Source organism: Rana temporaria, chromosome 9 (assembly GCF_905171775.1).
Source record: "Rana temporaria chromosome 9, aRanTem1.1, whole genome shotgun sequence".
Taxonomy (NCBI): Eukaryota; Metazoa; Chordata; class Amphibia; order Anura; family Ranidae; genus Rana; species Rana temporaria.
In genome coordinates, this window is record NC_053497.1 from 55,884,315 (window position 1) to 55,906,575 (window position 22,261).

At 43.0% G+C, this 22,261-nt stretch overlaps 1 protein-coding gene across 1 annotated transcript in view; it reads left to right on the forward strand.

Annotated features, from left to right (window-relative positions):
- The first annotated feature begins 260 nt into the window (after window positions 1-260).
- DHX34 (DExH-box helicase 34) overlaps window positions 261-22,261 on the forward strand; it is a 44,436-nt gene continuing 22,435 nt past the window's right edge. Inside the window, exons 1-9 of the mRNA XM_040323556.1 lie at window positions 261-373; window positions 2,547-3,252; window positions 7,840-8,151; window positions 8,231-8,485; window positions 10,815-10,917; window positions 14,878-15,095; window positions 19,200-19,374; window positions 19,625-19,818; window positions 22,111-22,212. Of these exons, the coding sequence (XP_040179490.1) occupies window positions 2,569-3,252; window positions 7,840-8,151; window positions 8,231-8,485; window positions 10,815-10,917; window positions 14,878-15,095; window positions 19,200-19,374; window positions 19,625-19,818; window positions 22,111-22,212 (2,043 nt within the window). The 5' untranslated portion in view covers window positions 261-373; window positions 2,547-2,568. The remainder of the gene's footprint in view (window positions 374-2,546; window positions 3,253-7,839; window positions 8,152-8,230; window positions 8,486-10,814; window positions 10,918-14,877; window positions 15,096-19,199; window positions 19,375-19,624; window positions 19,819-22,110; window positions 22,213-22,261) is intronic.

Here is a 22,261-nt window from a genome sequence, read left to right on the forward strand (position 1 = left end):
AGCCCCATTTCATACACAGTGCATGCTGGGAGTCGTAGTTCAACAAGAAGACAGAAATTGCTAGGAGTTGTAGTTCCTCAGAGCCTGAGCGTGTCCGTGAGCAGCAGAGGAGGCGGAGAACCGGACACACTGTGACCCGCCTGTAGTCCGGTCAATTACTCCTCCCTCCGCCCCTCACCTGCATGAACGTGCCTCGTCAGCGCGAAGCACAAACAAACTCAAATATTTCTCCTATTGTGCGCAGGCGCCGTCTAGCCGAGTTACAACCTTTTCGGATTACAGGATTTGCGGAAATGACATCACATTCCAAGCCTCGGTTCGGCGCACAGCGGGTGGAACGCAAACCCGGAAGTCGTAGCCTCCATGGGAACAGGTAAGTGTGTGGATGGTTAACTGCTCACCTCTGGCTTTCTGGGCTGCTTGTTGCTCCATGGTTTATAGTTGTACTTGGCGTCACCTACACTTATCCTCAGGCTTCCTGCAAGGACAAGAGAGAACACATGTTCTGCCATGCAGTGTCACTATTATCCTTTATTATTTTCTTTTGTGAAGCTTTGCTGATATCTGTGAGCTGCACTTGTCATTGTTTTAGAATCCTGTGTGCAGGGAACGAGAACGATCACGAGAAAAGATAGCAAAAATGATAAAATTCACATATAAGGCTTTGTTTATTTGGGACTATTACATCTGTATGCCATGCTGTGCCAGCACGGGCAATGAATAATAGGGCTATCCATATAGGAATGCAAGGAACGCCTGTGCTTCCCGATGCTGGTAAAATATGGCCTGGCATAGATGTCATCGCCCTGTGTGAACGAGGCCTAAACCGGTCTAAAAACAGATATGAGAGGGGAATTCTGTCCAGGTGAGCCTTCCATCTCCGTGTATGATGTCTCACCAATGGATGAGCTATAATATTTGGATTAAAATATAACGCAAGGTCACATAGTAGCCATACAAACTGTCAAAGTAGAACTAAAGCCAATTATTTATTTTTTGGGGGGCTTTTAACAGCTGCCGGTTTATATTTTTTGCCCTCTTTGTACCGATTGGGAGCTTTCCCTTCACTTCCTGTCCTACTTCCCCAACAGGAAGTGACGGACAATACCTTCAAAGTGAAGGAAATTCCTGGTTGCCACCAGAAGATCACCCCTCCTATTTTTGTTCTGGTGACAACTAAAAATTTGGGGGTTTCTTTCATTTCCACTCTTGGTGATAATAGACAAATAGAGAGGGTGAATCTCCCTAATAAGGTCACACACAGCAATAAAAATCTAATAGGGGTTCTAATCCCCCTTCACTCTATCCGGAACCCCCAAAAAAGCTTGTTAGTAACATAGCACATAACGGTAGAAAATATGCATATTTGACACTTTGGCAGGATATTATAGTCGGGTAAAAACGTTGATTGGTAAAACCATCTAGATGTCGATGTACAGTGGATGCATCAGAATAGGCTCGACGCGTTTCATGGACTTCATCCACTTATCAGGAGCAATGCATCCATGTTCTAAAACGTATGAATGACCATTAGGGTCTGATGTAGCAACCAACATAGGGAGCTTGAAATAAATGAGAGATAGCTGGCCATACCTTAAAAAATAAATACAAATATTCACATATGAACTGAAACATGCGATAATGCGTGCCAGAGGTTGTCCAATAATGTCTGAGCTGAGAGCTGAGGAAGGGATCCAATAGGAAAAACCGGGAGCGTGTCCGCAATCCCTCATGGAGTGAGGTAGGTCCTAATCTTGACTAGGGCTGAAGCTGGGGATCCATATACAGCTTGGCTCCATGAGGACAAGGATTTATTTGAATAATTTTTGGAATAATTACACAGATATTTGTACAGTAAATGTTAGGGTTGTCCCGATACCACTTTTTTAGGACCGAGTACAAGTACCGATACTTTTTTTTCAAGTACTCGCCGATACCGAATACCGATACTTTTTTTTAAATGTGTCACCCCACAAATGCAGCCATGTCCCCCCCACAGATGCAGCCGCGCCGTGCCGCCGCTTGGTTAATACGGGCGTGGAACATTACAGCTTTCATTTGAATAGCTGTATTTTTTCGCGCCGCGCTGCGTATAGACACTCCCCCTTGCTCGGGATTGGACGGTTCACCCGAGCAAGGGGGAGTGTCTATACGCGGCGCGGCGGAAACACTACAGCTATTCAAATGAAAGCTGTAATGTTCCCCGCCCGTATTAACCAAGCGGTTATGCGGCCGGATGCAGCAGCGGCGGGGGAAGTATTCTATTTTGGTATCGGGGGTATTTGCGGGAGTACGAGTACTCCCGCAAATACTCGGAATCGGTCCCGATACCGATACTAGTATCGGTATCGGGACAACCCTAGTAAATGTCATAAGGCACTGATTTTCGGTGATCAGTTATATTATAAGTTTTATATATATATATATATATATATATATATATATATATATATATATATATATATATATTACATACACACACACTTAGGTCAGTTTTACATTGTTATTGACTTGTTTGTTCTAAATACTTTCTTGTCATTTTAAAGTTTAGATCTATGAATCTGTAGCATGGAAAGAGATGGAAGCAACAGTCACTGGGACTGGTGCAGTCCTGAAACGCGTAGACGTCTGGAAGACCTGTTCTTTGATGAGCGTGGTTACATTAAATCTAACTCAGAGGAAAGCAGAGAGTTTTGGGTGTTTTTTGAACGCTTTCAGCGATTTCAAAGTGTTCAGAAACAAAGCACAAGAAGAAGTGAGGTGGGAGAGGAAGAAGGGCATACAAATAAACTTACTGGTCTTCCAAAGGAATATGATCCAAGATATCGCATTAACATGTCTATTATTTTGAGCCGAGAGGCTGAGAAAGCTCTTCATGGTCATCACAAGAAAGGTCATAAATCCAGAGACACTGATGTAATACCCAACGACAAACTGACTGAGTTCAAAAAAGCCATCCTTCACTATTTGGACTTTAACCAGAGACAGAGTTTTGGCAAGTTGACTAAGCTTCGGAAAGAGAGGTCAAGCTTGCCTATCTTTCAGTATAAGGATAAAATTGTGCAGATGTTGAGGGACCACCAGGTTGTGGTAGTGGCGGGGGACACTGGATGTGGAAAGTCCACCCAGGTTCCTCAATACCTACTTGCAGCTGGGTTTGGACACATTGCATGTACTCAACCTCGTAGGATTGCCTGTATTTCATTAGCAAAGCGAGTTGGATTTGAGAGCCTTAACCAATATGGATCAAAGGTGAGATTCCATTTTTAGGAACCCGATAATGTATCTAATGCAGAATGTTATTTTTTGGCAATTTCTTAAAGCTGAATTTCACGCAATCGGCTAATACCTAGATAAGAAACTTGTTTACTTGCCAAATAATTTTTATTCTGTTCATCCATTCTGGGTATTTACACAGATCTGCCACACATTACAGTTCTGTTTGGTGGGGTAGAGTTTTTTTTTTCTACAGTTAAAGTGGTTGTTAACCCACACTAATAACTTCATATAATTCTCTTTGTTTCCTAATGATATGTGTTTCCCCCACTGATGTCAGTTGGGAGGAGAGAGCCGACCGGTCACGTGAGCGCCAAGCGGCGCTCTGAAAACAGGTCTAAACTGCATTTTTATATCATTAGGAAACAAAGGGGATTATATGAGACATTTAAAAGTTATTTCAGCAGCAGAAGGGGAGGGGGTGGGCACTGACAGAGGAGGGGGGAGGGGGGAGGAGGACAGAGGGAAACACAGGATAGCTGCAGATGATGGAGGCATGTAAACTGACTACAGTGTCAGGACTCAGCAACTCGGCAGCCATGATAAACCGTGGTCAGTTTACAGGGGGGAGGGCAGAACCAGGCAGGATCAGCCAGGTATTTCAGGTGATACAGGGGGCCAATTTACACAGCACAAGGACTGTAGTTTTGCAGCAGCTGGAGGTCTACTAATTGCATATCACTACTTTTTATTTTTTTTATAGGGTAACACAGGGGTTGACAAATTTGCTCAGAATCTAGGAGCCAGCTAAAAAAGTTAGGAGCCAGAAAACGCGCCCCGTCCCGACGAGCTTGCGCGCAGAAGCGAACACATACGTGAGCAGCGCCCGCATATGTAAACGGTGTTCAAACCACACATGTGAGGTATCGCCGCGATTGGTAGAGCGAGAGCAATAATTCTAGCCGTAGACCTCCTCTGTAACTCAAAACATGCAACCTATAGAATTTTTTAAACGTCGCCTATGGAGATTTTAAAGGGTAAAAGTTTGTCGCCATTCCACGAGCGGACGTAATTTTGAAGCGTGACATGTTGGGTATCAATTTACTCGGCGTAACATTATCTTTCATAATATTAAAAAAAAATGGGGATAACTTTACTGTTGTCTTATTTTTTAATAAAAAAAAGTGTATTTTTTTTTTCCCAAAAAAGTGCGCTTGTAAGACCGCTGCGCAAATACCGCATGACAGAAAGTATTGCTTAACTTGTAATACCAACGGTCACCACCAGATGGCTCCAGCTTACACATCTGGTGGTAATAACTTGTAATACCAACGGCTCACCACCAGATGGTGCCAGCTCACAAAAAAAAAAAAAAAAATATTTTTTTTGCCCCCCCTTCCAAGCCAAGTGGCCAGGACCCTATTTCTAGTCGCCATGGCGACCTGGCGCCCGGGATTTGTCGAGCCCTGGGGTAACAGACACTTTAAGTAACTGCAACAAGTCTTGTCCCTCCCCCAGCCTGTGACTTGACAGTGGAAGGAAAATGCAGACCTGAGTAGACTGTTTTGTTGAGCAACTATATGACAAATGAGGTTTCATTTTGATAAATGTAAGGTTTTAACACAACGACGTGCAGAGAAAAATGAAGTTCAATGCTTCCGAGCATGCGTCGACTTGATTCTGAGCATGCGTGGATTTTTGACCGATGGATTTCCTCACAGACGATCGTTTTTTTTTTCTATTGTTTTTTTAACCCCCAGATAATTTTAAAACAGGTTCTAAGTTTTTTTCACCGATGGGGGAAAAAACGATGGGGCCCACACACGATCGGTTCGTCCGATGAAAACGGGCCATCGGACCGTTTTCATCAGACGAACCGATCGTGTGTTTGCAGCATTACAGATAGCTAAAAAAAAAATTGGTATCTATGAGAACTTATCTGAGAGGCCGAATTTCCTTTTTACTCAAGGAACCCCCAGCAACCTTTGGAGTAACCCTAGGGTTCTATGGAAGCCTGGTTGAGAAGCCCTGATCTAGAGCAAACAAAAAAATAATTTAAGAGGTAAACATTTTAGAGGGAGAGACATAATATTGCACCTGTGCAAAGTAGTAAAGCCTCATCTGGAATATGCAATTCAGTTTTTAGCACAAGTTTACAAAAAGGATATGGGGGAACTAGAGAAAGTGCAGAGAAGGACAATCACACTGATAAGAGGCATGGAGGAGCTCAGCTTCGAGAAAAGATTAGCGGAACTGAAATTATTCTCTCTTGAGAAGATTAGGGGGGATATGATCACTTCCATATAGTGAACTTATAGTGAACTTTGTGGAAAATTATTTACTTTAAAAAGGAGTTCCAGCTGGGGATTTTTTAGCCATTTTTCAGCTTTCAGTGCTGTCGCAATTTGAATGACAATTGCGCAGTCATGCAACACTGTACCCAAATAAAATTTTAATATTATTTTTTTTCCCACAAATAGAGCTTTCTTTTGGTGGTATTTGATCACCTCTGCGGTTTTTATTTTTTGCGCTATAAACAAAAGAAGAGCGTCAATTTTGAAAAAAAAAGCAATATTTTTTACTTTTTCGGTAAAAAAAAAAATCTCAATAAGCGTTTATTGATTGGTTTGCGCAAAATTTATAGCGGCTAGAAAAATAGGGGAAAGATTTATAGCATTTTTTTTTTTTTTTTTTTTACTAGTAATGGCGGCGATCACTGATTTTTATCGTGACTGCAACATTATGGCGGACACATCGGACACTTTTGACACCATTTTGGGACCATTCACATTTATACAGCGAACAGTGCTATAAATGTGCACTGATTACTGTGTAAATGTGACTGGCAGGGAAGGGGTTAACACTAGGAGGCGATCAAGGGGTTAGAATTACTCGCTAGGGTACACATTTATCTGTAGGGGGAGGGGACTGACTGGGGGAGGTGACCGATCTGTGTCCTTATGTACAAGGGACACAGCATCGGTCTCCTCTCCCTGACAGGACGTGGATCTCTGTGTTTACACACCGAGATCCACGGTCCTGCTCAGCTACTGGGCAATCACGGCTGCCAGGCACACGCATTGGGTTCCCAGTGACGCGACGGGTGCGTGCACCCCCTAGTGGCTCGAGAAGGTGATGATGTCCTCCCAGAACGAGAGGCTTATCGTCCCGCCGCTATTTGATGATAGGCGGTAAGCTAGTGATTAATATATGGACACTTGACTGTCCATGGAGCCTGTGATGTCAGCACCCCAGACGATTTTTGGATCGACTCCCGGGTGCTGCCGCCGCCATTCCTGGTAAGGGAAACCAGCAGTAAAGCCTTGCGGCTTCACAGTCGGCCCCGTACTGCACATGTGCAAATCGCAATCCGCTTTCTAACTGGCTCATCGGCAGAGGAAGGAGGAGGGGGGCCAAATTTCTAAAGGGAACGGTGCCACAGCGCAGTCTTCCAGGAATGAGGAAGGGTACCTGTCAAAAACTCATAGCCAAATTCTCAAAAGAGATACGCAGGCGGAACTGCTGTTCAGCCTGCGTATCTCTGTGCCTAACTTTGGAAACGATCCTCAAAAGGATTTTTCCAAAGTTAGGCAGAAGATCTGACATCTGTAAGACACTTACACTGTCAGATATTAGGATGCAGTACCGCATCCGCCGCTGGGGGCATTTCTCATTGAAATGCCGCTTTGCGTATGCAAATGAGGACTTAAGCAGATCCACAAAGCTTTTAAGCATTGTGGTTTCTGCGTAAGTTCTGATTTGCTTGCGCAAAATTAGGGCTGGTTTTACAATGTGGAAAGTTAGTCCACCATGTAAAATCAGACCTTTTTTTTCGATCGCCGCGTTTTTTTTTTTAAATTTGAATTTTTTTTCCCGGCGCGTATTTTTTTTTTTTTCCCGACGCAACTTTATTGTCCCGTCGCGATCCACAAAGCCCGGCGTAAATTACGTTTGCGCGCTGCCCGTCGGGAAAAATGACGTCACACGCATGCGCAGTACGTCCGGCGCAGGAGCGCGCCTAATTTAAATGGGAATCGCCCATTTAAACTAGGAACGCCTTGCGACGGACGGAGTTAAGTTGCGCTGCCGCAATTTTCCGGGTAAGTGCTTTGAGAATCGGTACTTAATTTCGGAAAATTGCGGCAGTGTAACTTAACTCCCTAAAGTTACGTTAAGCAAGATTTTTGAGAATTTGGCCCTCAGTTTTTAGGGTCATTACAAAGGGACATGCTCAGTGACAGGAGGAAAATGGGTTTAACCTATACATATGGAGAGGCTTCTTCACAGTAAGAGCTGTGGAAATGGTGAAGAAACGCTTTCAGGAACAACTTCTGACCAGCTTTGTTATTTTTTTTTGCATTCCCTGCATTTAGGTAAATATTGCGTTTAGGATAGGAACGTTTTGCAGCGACAGTGGTATATGTAGTCTACATAAAGCCTATGTGTACATGGACACACAGGCTTTTATGGAGTTGAGTTTAGGAGCTCTCAGCTTTGGCAAAAGAACACCAAAACCTCCCAGCTGTGCTGTACATGAAGCCAAATTTGTGTTTTTATGTTTGAATAGAGCTCAGCTTTAACCTACTGTTTGAATTTTTTTTTTTCTTTACTCTTGTCTGTTAGGTTGGTTACCAAATCCGCTTTGAGAGCAGTCGTTCTCCAGCCACGAAGATTGTGTTTCTTACAGAGGGTTTATTACTGCGTCAGATCCAGAGAGATTCTGACGTTCCTCAGTACCAGGTTCTTATAGTCGATGAAGTTCACGAGAGACATCTGCATAGTGACTTTCTACTGGGAGTCCTGCGAGGGCTTCTTCCTCTGAGGTCTGATCTGAAGGTCATTCTCATGTCTGCCACAATAAACATCAAACTCTTCTCTGAATATTTTGACCAGGCACCAGTTCTGCAGGTTCCAGGAAGACTTTTCCCGATACAGGTAGTTGTTTGATTGCTTCTCTTTTGCTCAAGTTAATGTAATGGGTTCACACTGAATTTTACCAGATATTTTATTTCAGGTAATTTATCAGCCAATTCCTCAGGAAGAAGCGGTGTCAAAGTCAGAGAAACTAGACCCCAGGCCTTATCTTCGTGTGCTGCAAGCCATCGATCACAAACACCCTTCAGATGAACGTGGTGACCTTCTTATCTTCCTGAGTGGGGTGACTGAGATTAGCACAGTGCTAGAGGCAATACAGGTCTATGCCACCCACACCCAACGCTGGATTGTGCTTCCACTGCACAGCACTTTATCCATTGCAGAGCAAGATAAGGTGAGACTATTGCAATGCCCATTCTCTTACTTTTTACAAATAATTTTCTTAATGCAGCCAGATTAAGGTCCCTTTTACACCAGCGGACCGATCGGTCTGCCTGTCTGTCTTTGAGGCAGAACCGATTGGACCACCTATTGTTCTCTATGGGGCGGCGGATGTCAGCGGGCATGTGTCCACTGTCACCTGCCAGCATCCGATCTGGTTCGCTAAAAACACAGGGATGGGGATACGTTTGTCATCTGTATGGCGGATCGGATTGGATGACAACGGACTTGAGGGCTGAGTGCGTGTTCGCTTTAAATTGCGCAATGGACATGGACCTGTCATCTGCCTGCTCAGTGAGGATCAGCAGAGAGATCTCCCTGCTGAGTAGACGGAACCGCTTGGACGGATTCCACCCCATGTGAACGGGGCGTTTGGTTTGGGGTCAGTTTATTTTAGTTCTGTCTGCTCTTCTTCCTTTCCTATCGTTTGTATTAGTTTTTTTTTACAATATATACACATATATATATTTACAAATAAACATTTATTACGTGGAAAAGGATTGACAGAGCACTTTGGGTTATCAACAGAAATAGCAGACACAGATTGCTCTGAGGTTCCATTCGTCTAATTCATACTTTGGGCTGAAGCATCTGTTATTGCCCCATACACACGACTGGGATTTCCGACGGGAAAACTGCGATGAGAGCTTTTGGCCAGAAATCCGACCTTGTGTATGCTCCATCGCAGTTTTTCCGATGGGAAAACTGGCAAAAAAGAGAACTGGCTCTCTTTTTTGCCGTCGGGATTCCCGATAGACTTTTTCCAGTCGGAAATCCCAACCGCGTGTACGAGGCATTAAGGGGTAAGTCACTGATCTCACTCGCCTAAACCTATTGAGTTCTGTAATGGGCATCAAAAATATTTTTTTTTTTCAGCATTTTTAATTCACTGCAATACGAGTGAGGTGTATTATAGTATTTGTCACTTTTTCATTCTCATGCCCACATTACATTTTTACAGCTGCTGTTAGGGGCATTTGATGTTTTTTTAACTGCCTCTAAAAGCCCCCACATTTTAGCCTATGTGTCCATGCACATATAAACTGTCAGGCATTTGGAGGCATGAGCGTTTAGGGGCATGAGCGTTTAGGGGCAGTAGCAAAAAACCTCAGGCTGTGTTTCCAGGAGCAGTAAAAACGCGGCTAAATGCGCCAAGCCGCATTTAGCTGCGTTTGCATTTTTTTGGCGTTTTTACATTATAGGTAATGTTTTTAATGAAAATACGACAAAAAACTGTGGAAAACGCGGCTAAACTGAAATTTTTAGTACTGATGTAGCGCTGCAGCCATAAGGAAGAATTTGAGTATGTTTATTGATATCTGGACCAAATCGGTAAAAATATTTTTTATTTTATTTATTTTTTAAAGATAAATAGGCTGTTTACTTTGCAATGGAATTTTCCCTGGAGCTTAGTGAATGCTGTGAAAATTCACTTGGCATAAATACCCAATCATGTGCAAGAGAAAAAAAACAACAACACTTGTTTGCATATGATTGGATAATGGAAACCAGCAGTACTTCAGCTCATCTCTTTGTACAGTGAAATCTACTTGCCTTTGGTAAATCAGCCACTGTGTGCTACAAGTTTTTAATAATAATAATAAAACAAATTTTGTGTTGGAGGTTAGCCTGTCAGAATGGTCAAACATTTGGCAAAAAAGCAGGACATTAGAGGCTGCTAAAGGCCTTAGGTGCTTGCATTTTATACCTGCAGCAATTTTTTTTTTTAATGTCTCCTTTAAAGAAAAATATGGGTCCCCCCCAAAAAATGATACTCACCTAGGAGGATGCAGCATCAATCTACCGCTGCTTCTACACTGAGTGATCAAACACCGCTGCTCACTCGGTTCTCCCCCTCCTCTCTGAGCAGACAGCTGTGTGACTGTCAGCCAGTGGCTCTCTGCTCTCCTCTCCAATGCTCACTGGAAAGCTGAGCTGTGGAGGGGGCAGGAGGGGCTGGCTTAGTCACCTACTTGTAGTGAAGTATGTTCCATGTTGTGCAGGAAACTGTGTCTTTTTGAAACCTTCACTGCAGGAATGCCTGTCCTCTTCCTGGCTCTGGCCTTCGGGGGCTGCAATAGTTAAAAGCTTTGGCTATTCAGACAAAATAGCAGTACAGATTGTCCAGTGGAGACCCATCCTCCCTTCCTCCTCCCATAGAGAAACGTTATTTTAATTGAATACTCCTTGTAACATGATTTTGTGAAAAGGGGCAGAGTATATGATCTAGTTTCATTGTTGATAATGCAAGTTCTTTGTTCTTTTATTTATCCTATCCACAGGTTTTCGACTTGGTTCCTCCAGGGGTTAGAAAATGTATAATCTCCACTAACATTGCTGAGACCTCTGTCACCATAGATGGAGTAAGATTTGTTCTAGACTCCGGTAAGTAGTCATTGGGGTTTATTTACTAAAACTGGAGAGTGCAAAATCTGGTGCAGCTCTTCATAGAAACCAATCCGTTTCCAGGTTGTATTGTCAAAGCTTTATTGAACAAGCTGAATTTAGAAACTTAGGGCCAGATTCAGGTAGGGAGCGCGTAACTCTGTGCGGGCATAGCGTATCCTATTTACGCTACGCCTCCACAACTTTGACAGGCAAGTGCATTATTCACAAAGCACTTGCTCCGTAAGTTGCGGCGTAGCGTAAATTGGCTGGCGTAAGCCCACCTAATTCAAATGTGTAAGATGTGGGCGTGTTTTATGTAAAATCATCATGACCCCACGTAAATGACGCTTTTTACGAACGGCGCATGCGCCGTCCGTGAAAGTGTCCCAGTGCGCATGCTCCAAATTAACCCGCAAAAAGTCAATGCTTTCTAAGTGAACGTAAATGATGCACAGCCCTATTCGCGAACGACTTACGCAAGCGACGTAATCGACGGAAAAAATCGACGCTGGCCCGACGTCCATACTTAAAGCGGTAGTTCACCCTCCTTCACCCCATTATTCCATTACTTTCGGCATCGTAGCGCGAGCTACGGTATGCCGGTCTTAAATTTTTAATCCCCGTACTCACTGTGCTATTGTTGATTGAAGAATCCGACTCCCGCGGGGAATGGGCGTGCCTATGGAGAGGGAGGATGATTGACGGCCGGCTCTGGCACGTCACGCTCCCCGAAGACAGCCGGAGTAGGTCTCGGCTATTCACAGCGCCTGCGCACAGGCTATGCGCAGGCGCCGTGAATAGCCAAGCCTATTTCGGCTATTTCCGGAGAAGCGTGACGTGCCAGGGCCGGCCGTCAATCACCTTCTCTCACCATAGGAACGCCCATTCCCCGGATTCTTCAATCAACGATAGCACGGTGAGTACGGGGATTAAAAATTTAGGACCGGCATACCGTAGCTCGCGCTACGATGCCGAAAGTAATGGAATAATAAAAAAAAACATTTTTTTTTTTTTTAACAGGGTGAACCCCCGCTTTAACATTGGCTGCGCCTCATATAGCAGGGGTAACTTTACGCCGGAAAAAGCTTTACGTAAACGGCGTATCTGTACTGCGACGGCCGGGCGTACGTTCATGAATAGGCGTATCTAGCTGATTTGCATATTCTAGGCGTAAATCAGCGTACACGCCCCTAGCAGCCAGCGTAAATATGCAGTTAAGATACGACGGCGTAGGAGACTTACGCCGGTCGTATCTTAGTCAAATCAATGCGTAACTGATTCTAAGAATCAGGCGCATAGATACGCCGTTGTATCTCCTACCTGAATCTGACCCTTATTGGCTACCATGCACAGCTGCACCAGATTCTGAGTGCACCAGTTTTAGTAAATCTCCCCCATAGGGTAAGTGTATTGGGTAGGGGTGTATTTTACATTCGGTATTTGAGCCTGTGCAGAGTAGTCTATTCTTTGGAAACACAATGTGGTTCATTTAATTTACATGCCATATTTATGTATCTCTGATTGCATGTCTGTTGGATCAAAGGTGTCCTGCATATGCTGTCCACACAGATGATAAAACTGAAATATCACCACTGAAATGTGATCAATTGACATACATTTCAATAAAGTGTATACAGTAAAACCTTGGATTGCGATCATAATTCGTTCCAGAAACATGCTTGTAATCCAAAGCACTTGTATATCAAAGCAAATTTCCCCATAAGAAATAATGGAAACGCAAATGATTCGTTCCACAACCATTTATTCATAGGTCCTTCAGTTTATAGTCCATATAAAAAGATTATAGCAATGTAATAGGTTGTGTAACCATAAAATATCCAATCACAAATGGAAGCCTCCACAAGGGGATTAGAAGAAAAATCCAGCAGGAGCTTCAGAGCATTAAAGAAAAGAGAGGCGCCTCTAAGTGTAGTAATATGTTTCTAAATGTTGTACCTTCATTAAATGTAACCATATTGCTACACTTGGAGGCGCCTCTCTTCTCTTTTATACTCAGTTATGACATGACACTACTTGTATATCAAGACATCGCTTGTATATCAAGTCAGAATTTATTAAAAAATGTAGGTTGTCTTGCAAAACGCTCTCAAACCAAGGTTTTACTGTACTTTTTTAATTACAAGATTGCAAATGCAAAAAAATTTCTAAAATGTCAGAAAACCCCAAAATGTTCTATGTGTCATTGGCTCTAAAATGAATTTATTTTAATGTGTGTTTAAAGTAGATGTAAACCCTCCATACACCCAGTGAAGTGAACAGCCTCAGATGATACACAGAGATTAAATAAATCTCTCTACATAGGTTTTACATGTATATCTTCACATTTATATACTGTTTAGAAAGTTCAGATCATGTTAGGAGATTTTCTCTTCCTGGTTAACACAGAGTGTGATGTCTGGGCATACAGCTAACATTTCTTATTGGAAGAAAGGCACACACCCCCTCTCATCATAGGCAGAGACTCTCAGAGGTGTTTTGTAATAGGGTCAGCTCCCTGTTAATCTATTTTAACAACCACCCTTGGCAGAAATTTCAGGCTGCTTTTATCTGACGTGTCAGAGAATTTGTCAAGAGTTATCAGGCTGATAACAGAGGAACAGGTCAGGAGAGAGTTAAGGGACTTAGCTCTTTGAAGAGAGATAACAAAATACTGCAAATATATGTGCCCAGCTCAAATTTCATGAATTGGGTTTACATTCACTTTAACCTTTCTTCCATTGCTATGTTTTTATATAGTAAATACCTTGTTGATTCTGTTATTTTCCTCTACTTCCTTGTGGCAACGCTGTTCCAGTCAATCTACATCTTCAGCGTTGCCTCTCTTATTGCGCATACTCCAGTTTTGCCACAGGGAGGAGCTACTGTATGATCAGCTCTGAGCCCGAGATTTAAATGAAAGAACACATCCCCAGCATCCCTTAAGATGCACATGTTTCTCCCTGTTATTCATCGGGTGTTGAAGGCATTGGCTGTGAGATCTGTTCAGAAGTGTAATCAAGCAAACTGTACAGTTAAAGTCAACCACCCAATGGCAAAGAGGGAAGACCCTGCAAGTCTAAAGAGATTCTGGGGAGATGTTCTTTCATTCTCAGACGATCGCCACACACTGATTCACAAACGAATCCCCACCCCGGTATCAGATAATGAGGCGTGGAGGTACATGAGCTTCATCATATGAAAGGTATCTGAACTTATTGAAATGTTGTGATTTATGGCCAGTTATTGATAAGGTCTTGGGTAATGCTCATATGCAATAGGTAGTTCCATTGGGTGTACACACAGTTTAAAGCGAAAGTCCACAGTTGTTAAAAAAAAAAAAAAAAAATAGTAAATGTAGCAGCATTGATATCATGATCAGTTTGCTTTTACAAATTCTTTTTTTTTTTTTTTTTGCAATGAAGTCTGCAGAGCATTGCACCTGTGATCATTGTGCAATGCACAGGCAATGTTTTCCTCCCAGTATCAGATCTGCGTAGAAATGCATCTCCCACATTCTCTGAATAGTGTCACTGCCTCTCTAGTGGTTAATAAAAAAAACGCCAAAGCCCAAAAACGCTGCATACAAACGAGCAAAAATGCGTGAAAAACACTCACTAATACGCTACACTCCGGTGTAAATGCAGCCTTAAAGCTGAGGTGATATGCCCTCTAATACTTTTTTTTTTATTTGCCAAGTAGCTTTTGATATTAAACGTCTTCCAGCTTTCTTTTTTCAATATTGATTTTTTTGCAAACTTGTTGTCCTGATGTGATCAGAAAGCGGGATCCCATTTCTGGGTGATCTGTATTATGATGAGTATTTACTAGGCTTTATTTGTGCTACTTTGCGAAAAGTAGTATTCACCATGTACAGGCAGCAGCATTTCTTTGTCAGGAGAGCTTTTTTTTTGTCTCTTGATATGTGGTTGGTTATACCTGATACTTTTGGTATTGTAGGGAAAGTGAAGGAGATGAGTTTTGATCCCAAGGCTAAGATGCAGCGACTACAAGAATTCTGGATCAGCCGTGCCAGTGCAGAGCAGAGAAAAGGACGAGCGGGCAGAACCGGTCCTGGTGTGTGTTACCGTCTGTATGCAGAATCGGATTACGATGCTTTCGCGGCGTATCCTGTGCCGGAGATACAGCGTGTGGCCTTGGATGCTCTTATACTTCAGGTGTCTTTTGAATTATTCAGTATGTTTTTAATCAGCTAGTGACAGCTAATAAAGAACATTTCCACGCTGATATATAAAACACTTCTAAAGCTGAGCGTAAGGCAGAAACTAAAAAAAAACACCATCTAACCTATTTATGTATTCATTAAAATGTATTTTTAGATAGTGCTTAGCGCTTACATACGTGTATAGCACTGCACATTTACACAGTGCTTTACATGCATACATACATGAATATATATTGTACATTCACATCAGTCCCTGCCCTCAAGGAGCACACAATCTAAAGCCCTGTACACACGGCCGGGATTCCTGACGAGATTTCTGGCAAGATTTTCTTGCCGGCCGAGTGTAGGTGGTTCTGTGGTTGGGATTTGAACCAACAACCCTAGTGCTGCTAGGCGGAAGTTCTAACCACTTAGCCCCTAAGCTGTCTTCAGTATTCAATAATATAGTACAGCAGCATTTGGTGGATAAAGGAAGCCTGCATGTTTTATTTGTCACATATCTGGTTAGGGTTAGCCTGGTTTATTGAAATGCATAGTTTGTTGTTTTTATGTGCTTATCCTGTCTTTGGGCTACTCCTGGCAGCCTCAGTTTTAGGACACATGGCTGTGGCTGGCAATATAGTGTACATTCTGGCATATTTATCAGCCAGGGATCCCATAGGTAAAGCCACCTATAGAAGGCAATGGCTATATGCGCATTAACACATATGCATGCGCATGAGCGTACAACTCTGGGCCCAGAAATTTTCATCCTGAGTTATACGCCTTATACACACATGCATGTTTACACAGGTATGCAGATAGATGAGGAGAGTTGGCAACTTGCACATCCAAATCAAAGTCTTTATTTAGCTACAGAATAGTGAAGTTAAGAACAGTTTACATGTTTCGGCAAATATCTATGACTATGACCCCTTTCACACGGATGCCTCCGCTAAGCGGAATTCACTTGCTCAGCGGGGATCTCTCTGCTGATCTACTCTGAGCAGGTGGATGACAGGTCCGTGTCTGCACCGCTATGCAGAGCGGACACTGACAGTCCTGCTCTCCTCTGTGGGGCAATCGGGGCAAACCACCTGTCTTTTTCTATCAGATGCAATGCGATCCGCCAGACGGATAGGGGATAGGACCACCATCCTTCTGTTTTTAGTGGACAGGATCGGATTGGATGTCGGCGGGTGTCAGCGGACATGTGTTCGCTGACATCCACCATTCCATAGTATAGACCGGGGGGTCCAATCGGGTCCTCCTAATAAACTGACAGGAGGACCTAATTGAACAACCCGTGTGAAACGGGTCTAAGGCTATTTTCTGAATCATGTAAGATGTTCTTATCTTCACTATTCTAAGCTAAATAAAGACTTTAATGTGGATGTGCGAGTTGCAGGTGTTTTATCAGATTACCCCTACCCATCAGAATATGCAACCGGAGTGACGTTCTGTTGCGGCCATCTTGGTACACCCACACTCGTCCGCAGTAACCTGGATAAGGGCTTAGTCCAATAGGCGTGGACCCCCTTTGGACACACACTGGAAGAGATGGAAGCGTGTTTAGGTTGCCCCTTTGATGGTGCCAAATAAAACTGGCTGCCAAGTGAGTGGCTAATTATTGAACCTCCACCCTGAGTGGGTATCCAATAAGCAGATGTGTTACAAAAAAGGAAATAAGAATGATAGTGAAAAATAATGAAAAAAACACAATACAATTCAGGTCAGGACCCTGTGCAGGCCAGCAATTGCTGGGTAACCTGTGATCGAAATGTGCTCAGGTGTGACACAATTCCTAGTGCACCTGGAAATAAACCTTATTTGAACTCCTGATTCCTAAAGATCACCAATAAAATCAGTGTGATAATGACAACAAGTGCAATGAAATATATTTACATATATTCAGCAGCGCCACCATCCCATTGTTCGTATATTCATCCTACTGGTCTCTATTGAGACTTTTCAGGGAGGCAGCAGCTTTTTTACACTTACCCTAAGCGCGGATTCTTTTCCTATTTTACTTGTCCGCAGTAAGCCTACAGTCAGAAGGCATCAAGCGGACATCTTTTTACACCCAAGTCTTGCATCACACACTCATTTTTACCAGTAAACTCTGCTTATATGGTGAAATACAGTGTTTTGAAATCTGTAACACTGTTCTAACGTTGAATTTTAAAAGCATCGGCAAGCCTGCTGATCTCACAGGTTTGCTAGTCTGACAGAATACAGCTGCCTTTATAATTCAATATCAAAACAGTGTTACGGATTTCAAAATACTGTATTTCTCTATATAAACTGAGTTTATTGGTAAAAATAAATGTCAAATGCAAGACTTTGGTGGGTGTAAACAGATGTCCGCTTGCTGCCTTCTGACTGTAGGCTTACTGCGGACGAGTGTGGGGTGTACCAAGATGGCCGTGTACCAAGATGGCTGTGACAGAACGTCACTTCGGTTGCATATTCTAATGCGTGGCGGTATTCTGATAGAACACAGGCTCTGCTTATCTATCTGCATTCTGTTCGGGTGTGTTGAGAACACTTGGAGCGAGAGCCCCGACTATTCAGATCCCTCACATGTCTATTCTGGAACCCTGAAGTGAGCGCTGCATCTGTTTTTCATTTATGTTAATGCAGGCATACATGCATACACCTGTTTACTTTTATAGACAGCACCTGTGGGCCTTTATGCTATACAGCCAGATACAGCTGTATCTGATATTTGCCTATGGCTGTTTAGGGGCTCTACCTCCAGTAGGTGGCACTGACACAATGTCTAAGCTTTGGTAAGCTCTGATTCTCTCTGCCCTTATTAACTGCTTAGTTTTCTGAATATATTTACTGCCAATCCTAATCTTATACCTGACACAACTACAATTCTGCTTTATACCCGCTGCCACCCCTAATCCTGTCTGTACTCTCAGCTCTCACAGGCAAACTGTCTAACCCTGGTACTCTGGTGTAGATGGGGTGACCACATTTCCAAACTACCATTCAGGGACACCCTCCCTTCCCAAAAATCAGCTTGTGCTGTAACGAATCACAGCACAGTGATTGGACACAAGAGGCGGGATTTATAATTTCTCCAATCACAAGCATGGGGCGGGGATTGTGCTTCTCCAGACATTCCCGGCCAGGACAAGTACTGTCAGTGAGTAAAGCGGTGATGTGGCGGCCTTTTTTGGGGGCATCAGATTGGCCCGGGGGAGTGGCTGTGTCAGTTTCATTCCGGGACACTGTACTGCAAAATGCGGGACTGTCCCGGGCAATCCAGGACATGTGGTCACCCTAAGTGTAGACCAGGCACTGCATCCTGTTGTGGGACTTACTCTATGCTGTACTTCAGGGGTCTCCAAACTTTTCAAACATGGGGCCAGTTTACTGTCCTTCATACTTCGGGGGGGGGGGGGGGGGGGGTATTGTGACCAGTGAGGGTAGAATAAGTCCCAGGCCCAGCATCAGTGAAAATAAATATGGCCTCAGGCTTGGTGGTTAGTAGGCGGAGTAGTGCCATATCATTAATGTTAGTGTGAGAAATACTACCCCATCATCGGTATCAGTGGAAGGAATAGTGCCCCATTGTTTGTGTCAGTGGGAGAAATAGTGCCCCGTCGTTGGTGTCAGTGGGCGCAATAGTGCCCAGTCGTTGGTGTCAGTGGGAGAAATAGTTCCCTGTTGTTGGTGTCAGTGGGAGGAATAGTGCCCCGTCGGTGTCAGTGGGAGGAATAGTGTCAGTGGGAGGAATAGTACGCCGTTGGTGTCTGTGGCAGGAATTATGCCCCACTGTTTGTGTCAGTGGCAGAAACGGGGCCCCAGTGTTAGTAGGAGGAATAGTGCCCACAGTCTAGCAAAGGCCCGCGGTTTGGAGACCACTGGTATACTTCATCTGCACTGATTGCTGACCTGCAGATTAGCCCCTGCCTTGTTTGGACTGCTTATTGATCTTCACACCAGTCCCTGTGCTCGCTGTCTCTGGACCCTAGACTTCTGTGCCTTCTCTGCACAGGACACCTATTATACTCCTATCATCCGTTTTTCTTATGTGTTTTTATTTGTGTGTATAGCCAGTGGGTTAGAGTTGTCACACATCTTCTCTGTGATTATTTTTCAGATGAAAAGTATGGGCCTGGGAGATCCCCGTATTTTCCCATTTATCGAGCAGCCTCCTATGTCCAGTGTAGAGACAGCCATTCTATACTTGAAAGATCAAGGAGCATTGGATGTTTGTGAAGAGCTCACGCCAATTGGTAACCTGCTGGCAAAGCTTCCGGTGGATGTAGTTATTGGTAATAATGTATTTTATTTAACTATTTTTAATTCTTTATTGTGAATCTGAAGTCTTCCACTACATAAAGATATTTAAATGTTCAAGTAAAGAATTTGAAAAGTTCAGTAGCTCATCTAATTCAGTCAGCAATCCTCTTTCCCTGGCCTAACTAATGTTAACCCATAGCAAATGAGATTGCTTAATAAACTTTGAACGTCACCCTGCTCTAATATATTACATAATTCTTATTATCTTACATTGCCCTACAGGAAAAATGCTTATCCTGGGATCGCTGTTCAGCCTTGTGGAACCGGTCCTGACTATAGCTGCTGCCCTTAGCGTACAGTCTCCGTTTCTACGAAACGCCACCAGCAATCCAGAATGCGCCACAGCCAGGAAACCCTTAGAGAGTGAGCTTGGAGATCCATTCACATTGCTCAATGTCTTCAACGAGTGGCTCCAGGTGACTGAGTGCAATCTAAAAACATTATAATAATTATGCATTGTATAAAAACGTATTGGAGTTGTGCAGTTCTGATTTGAAAATTTGATATTTGCATTGGTTAGAGAGATATATTGGTGAGAAATCTTCCTCAGCAAGCGAAATTTATTATTTGACAACATGTGTTAAGTTTCAGACCACAATAAAAAATGTACCTTCCTAACTTGGAACAATATCAGTAGACTGCTAATAGTTAACTATTTGTGCTCATGTCATTACAGGTACTTATAATGTCAATGTATTATACTTCTGTGTTGGAACTGATTGCTTTTCAGCTTTGGAGATAGAATGGATGGTGTTGGCTTCTGAGGATTGTCTCTGCTAAGCCTAGTACATGCGGGCAGAATGACGGACAGCATTCCCATTCAATAGAAACCGGCCAACATTCAGCCTGTGTACTGCAGCCGGTCCAAAAAGAAGACGGCTGTTCGGCCGGCTTTTATCGAAGGGTCATGACCGAAAATGGTCTGCTGAGCGTCTCCTTATCTGCGCTCTCAGCTAATAGCTGAAAAGCTTTGACTGGAGTGTTCTGGGGGGGAGGCCGTCCCCCTACAAGAACACAGTAGAACAGCAAGGGAGATTGCTGTATGAATATCGAGTAGTTGGTACAGTGGCTCTGACCTGAGCTGCCAGTTTTTTTTTTTTTTTTTCATTCGGCCCGCTGTGTTGAATGGAAAAAAAAGACAGTGGAACCTTGAATTATGAGCATAATCCATTCCAGGAGAATGCTTGTAATCCAAAGCAAGTTTCCCCACTTAAGTCAATGGAAACAAAGATAATTCAAAATGCACACTTACAATGTACTCCTTGTATGTGAGCATGTAAAATCGCCGCTCTTGAAGCTCGGCACAACGATCTGCGTTCCAAAGAGCGTAACCAGCGTCCACCCGCTTAATGCATTTTGACCCAGGAAGTGTCATCGTAAGCCAGCATGACCTGGCTCTTTAGGGCTTGTTAAAACATACGGCCGAACGATGGTAAAAGCAGGCAGTTGAACCGTGGTTTTATGGCCACCTGACTGCAGTTGCTCAGGGCTGCACATATGCTGTGGCTGTGATGCTTTGAGATTGATTTACTAAAGGCAAATATACTGTGCACTTTAGGTGCTGTTGCTCTAGATCTGAGGGGAAGCTCTGCTGGTTTCTATCATCCAATTATGTACACGCAAAATTCTTGTTTTATTCTGTTTTATTATCCTTGCATGTGATTGGGTATTCTTTGCAAAGTGAAATTGTACCTCCTTTACTAAGCTCTGGAGCAAGTCCACTTGCAGTGCACAGTATATTTCCCTTTAGTAAATCAACCACTTTGTATGACCAATTAAATGGCATGTTGCAATTGGCGGGCGGTGCTGACCACGACCCGTTAATTGATTTTAAAGAAGTGGCAAGGACTGCCGCACTTATAAAAGAGCCCTTAGGGAGAGAAGTAAAGTGCTATTGTATATTTGGTTCACGAACTTTGTTCATAAATACTTTACATGGTGTGGCCCACATCTGATTTTTATTTTGGAGACATCTGAAAATCAAACTGCAGAGCCCATATTAAATGAGTTCCATTCATGACTGCTTGCTTGGTGTTGTGAAGCTGTGATTGGCTCACAGGTATCACATGGTACATGGCTAAAAAAAAGTAAAGAAAAAAGAACATACTTGCACTAGTCAGAATTTCTGATCACCACCACACTGTCATATGTGACCAAAAATATACAACTTCAAAAAACTCACCATGTCTCTTACTAAATAAATATATAGGACTGTCTACTTGCCAAACATTGGTAATTTAAGGGGCATTTGTACTGTTCTGACATTTTAGGGCCTCAAGAAATGAGTTTGTCAGTACATCATTGTTGATCAATTTTGTAGATGTTTTAACCTTCTCACAAACCAATCAATATACACTTATTGTGATTTTTCTTTCATCAAAGACATATAACAAAATGGGCAAAATTTTTGGAGAAATTTTACATTTTATTTTTGTTTATTGGATATGTTTGAGAACAGAAATTAGAAACCAATCTCTTTTTTTTTATTTTTTTTATTTGCGTACAGATTTACATGATTGCATAATTGGCAGTTAAAGTAGCAGAGCGCTGAACAACAAAGGCCCTGGTCATGAAGGGGGTAAAACCTTCCGCTGGTCAAGTGGTTAAATTTTGTTACCCAGTATAGTCCAAGTTTTTGTATATTGGTTTTATAAAATATAAATGGACATAGCAATTTACTGAAAATTATTTTAAATGTTTTGCATTAGATCAAGTCAAGCCGTGGCAGTAACTCCAGGAAGTGGTGTCGAAGGCGAGGGCTGGAGGAGCAAAGGTTATATGAAATGACAAACCTGCGGCGTCAGTTCAAGGTAAGTGATATCCTTTCTCTTGATTTTGTCTTGTTGAGTGATGAAGGTA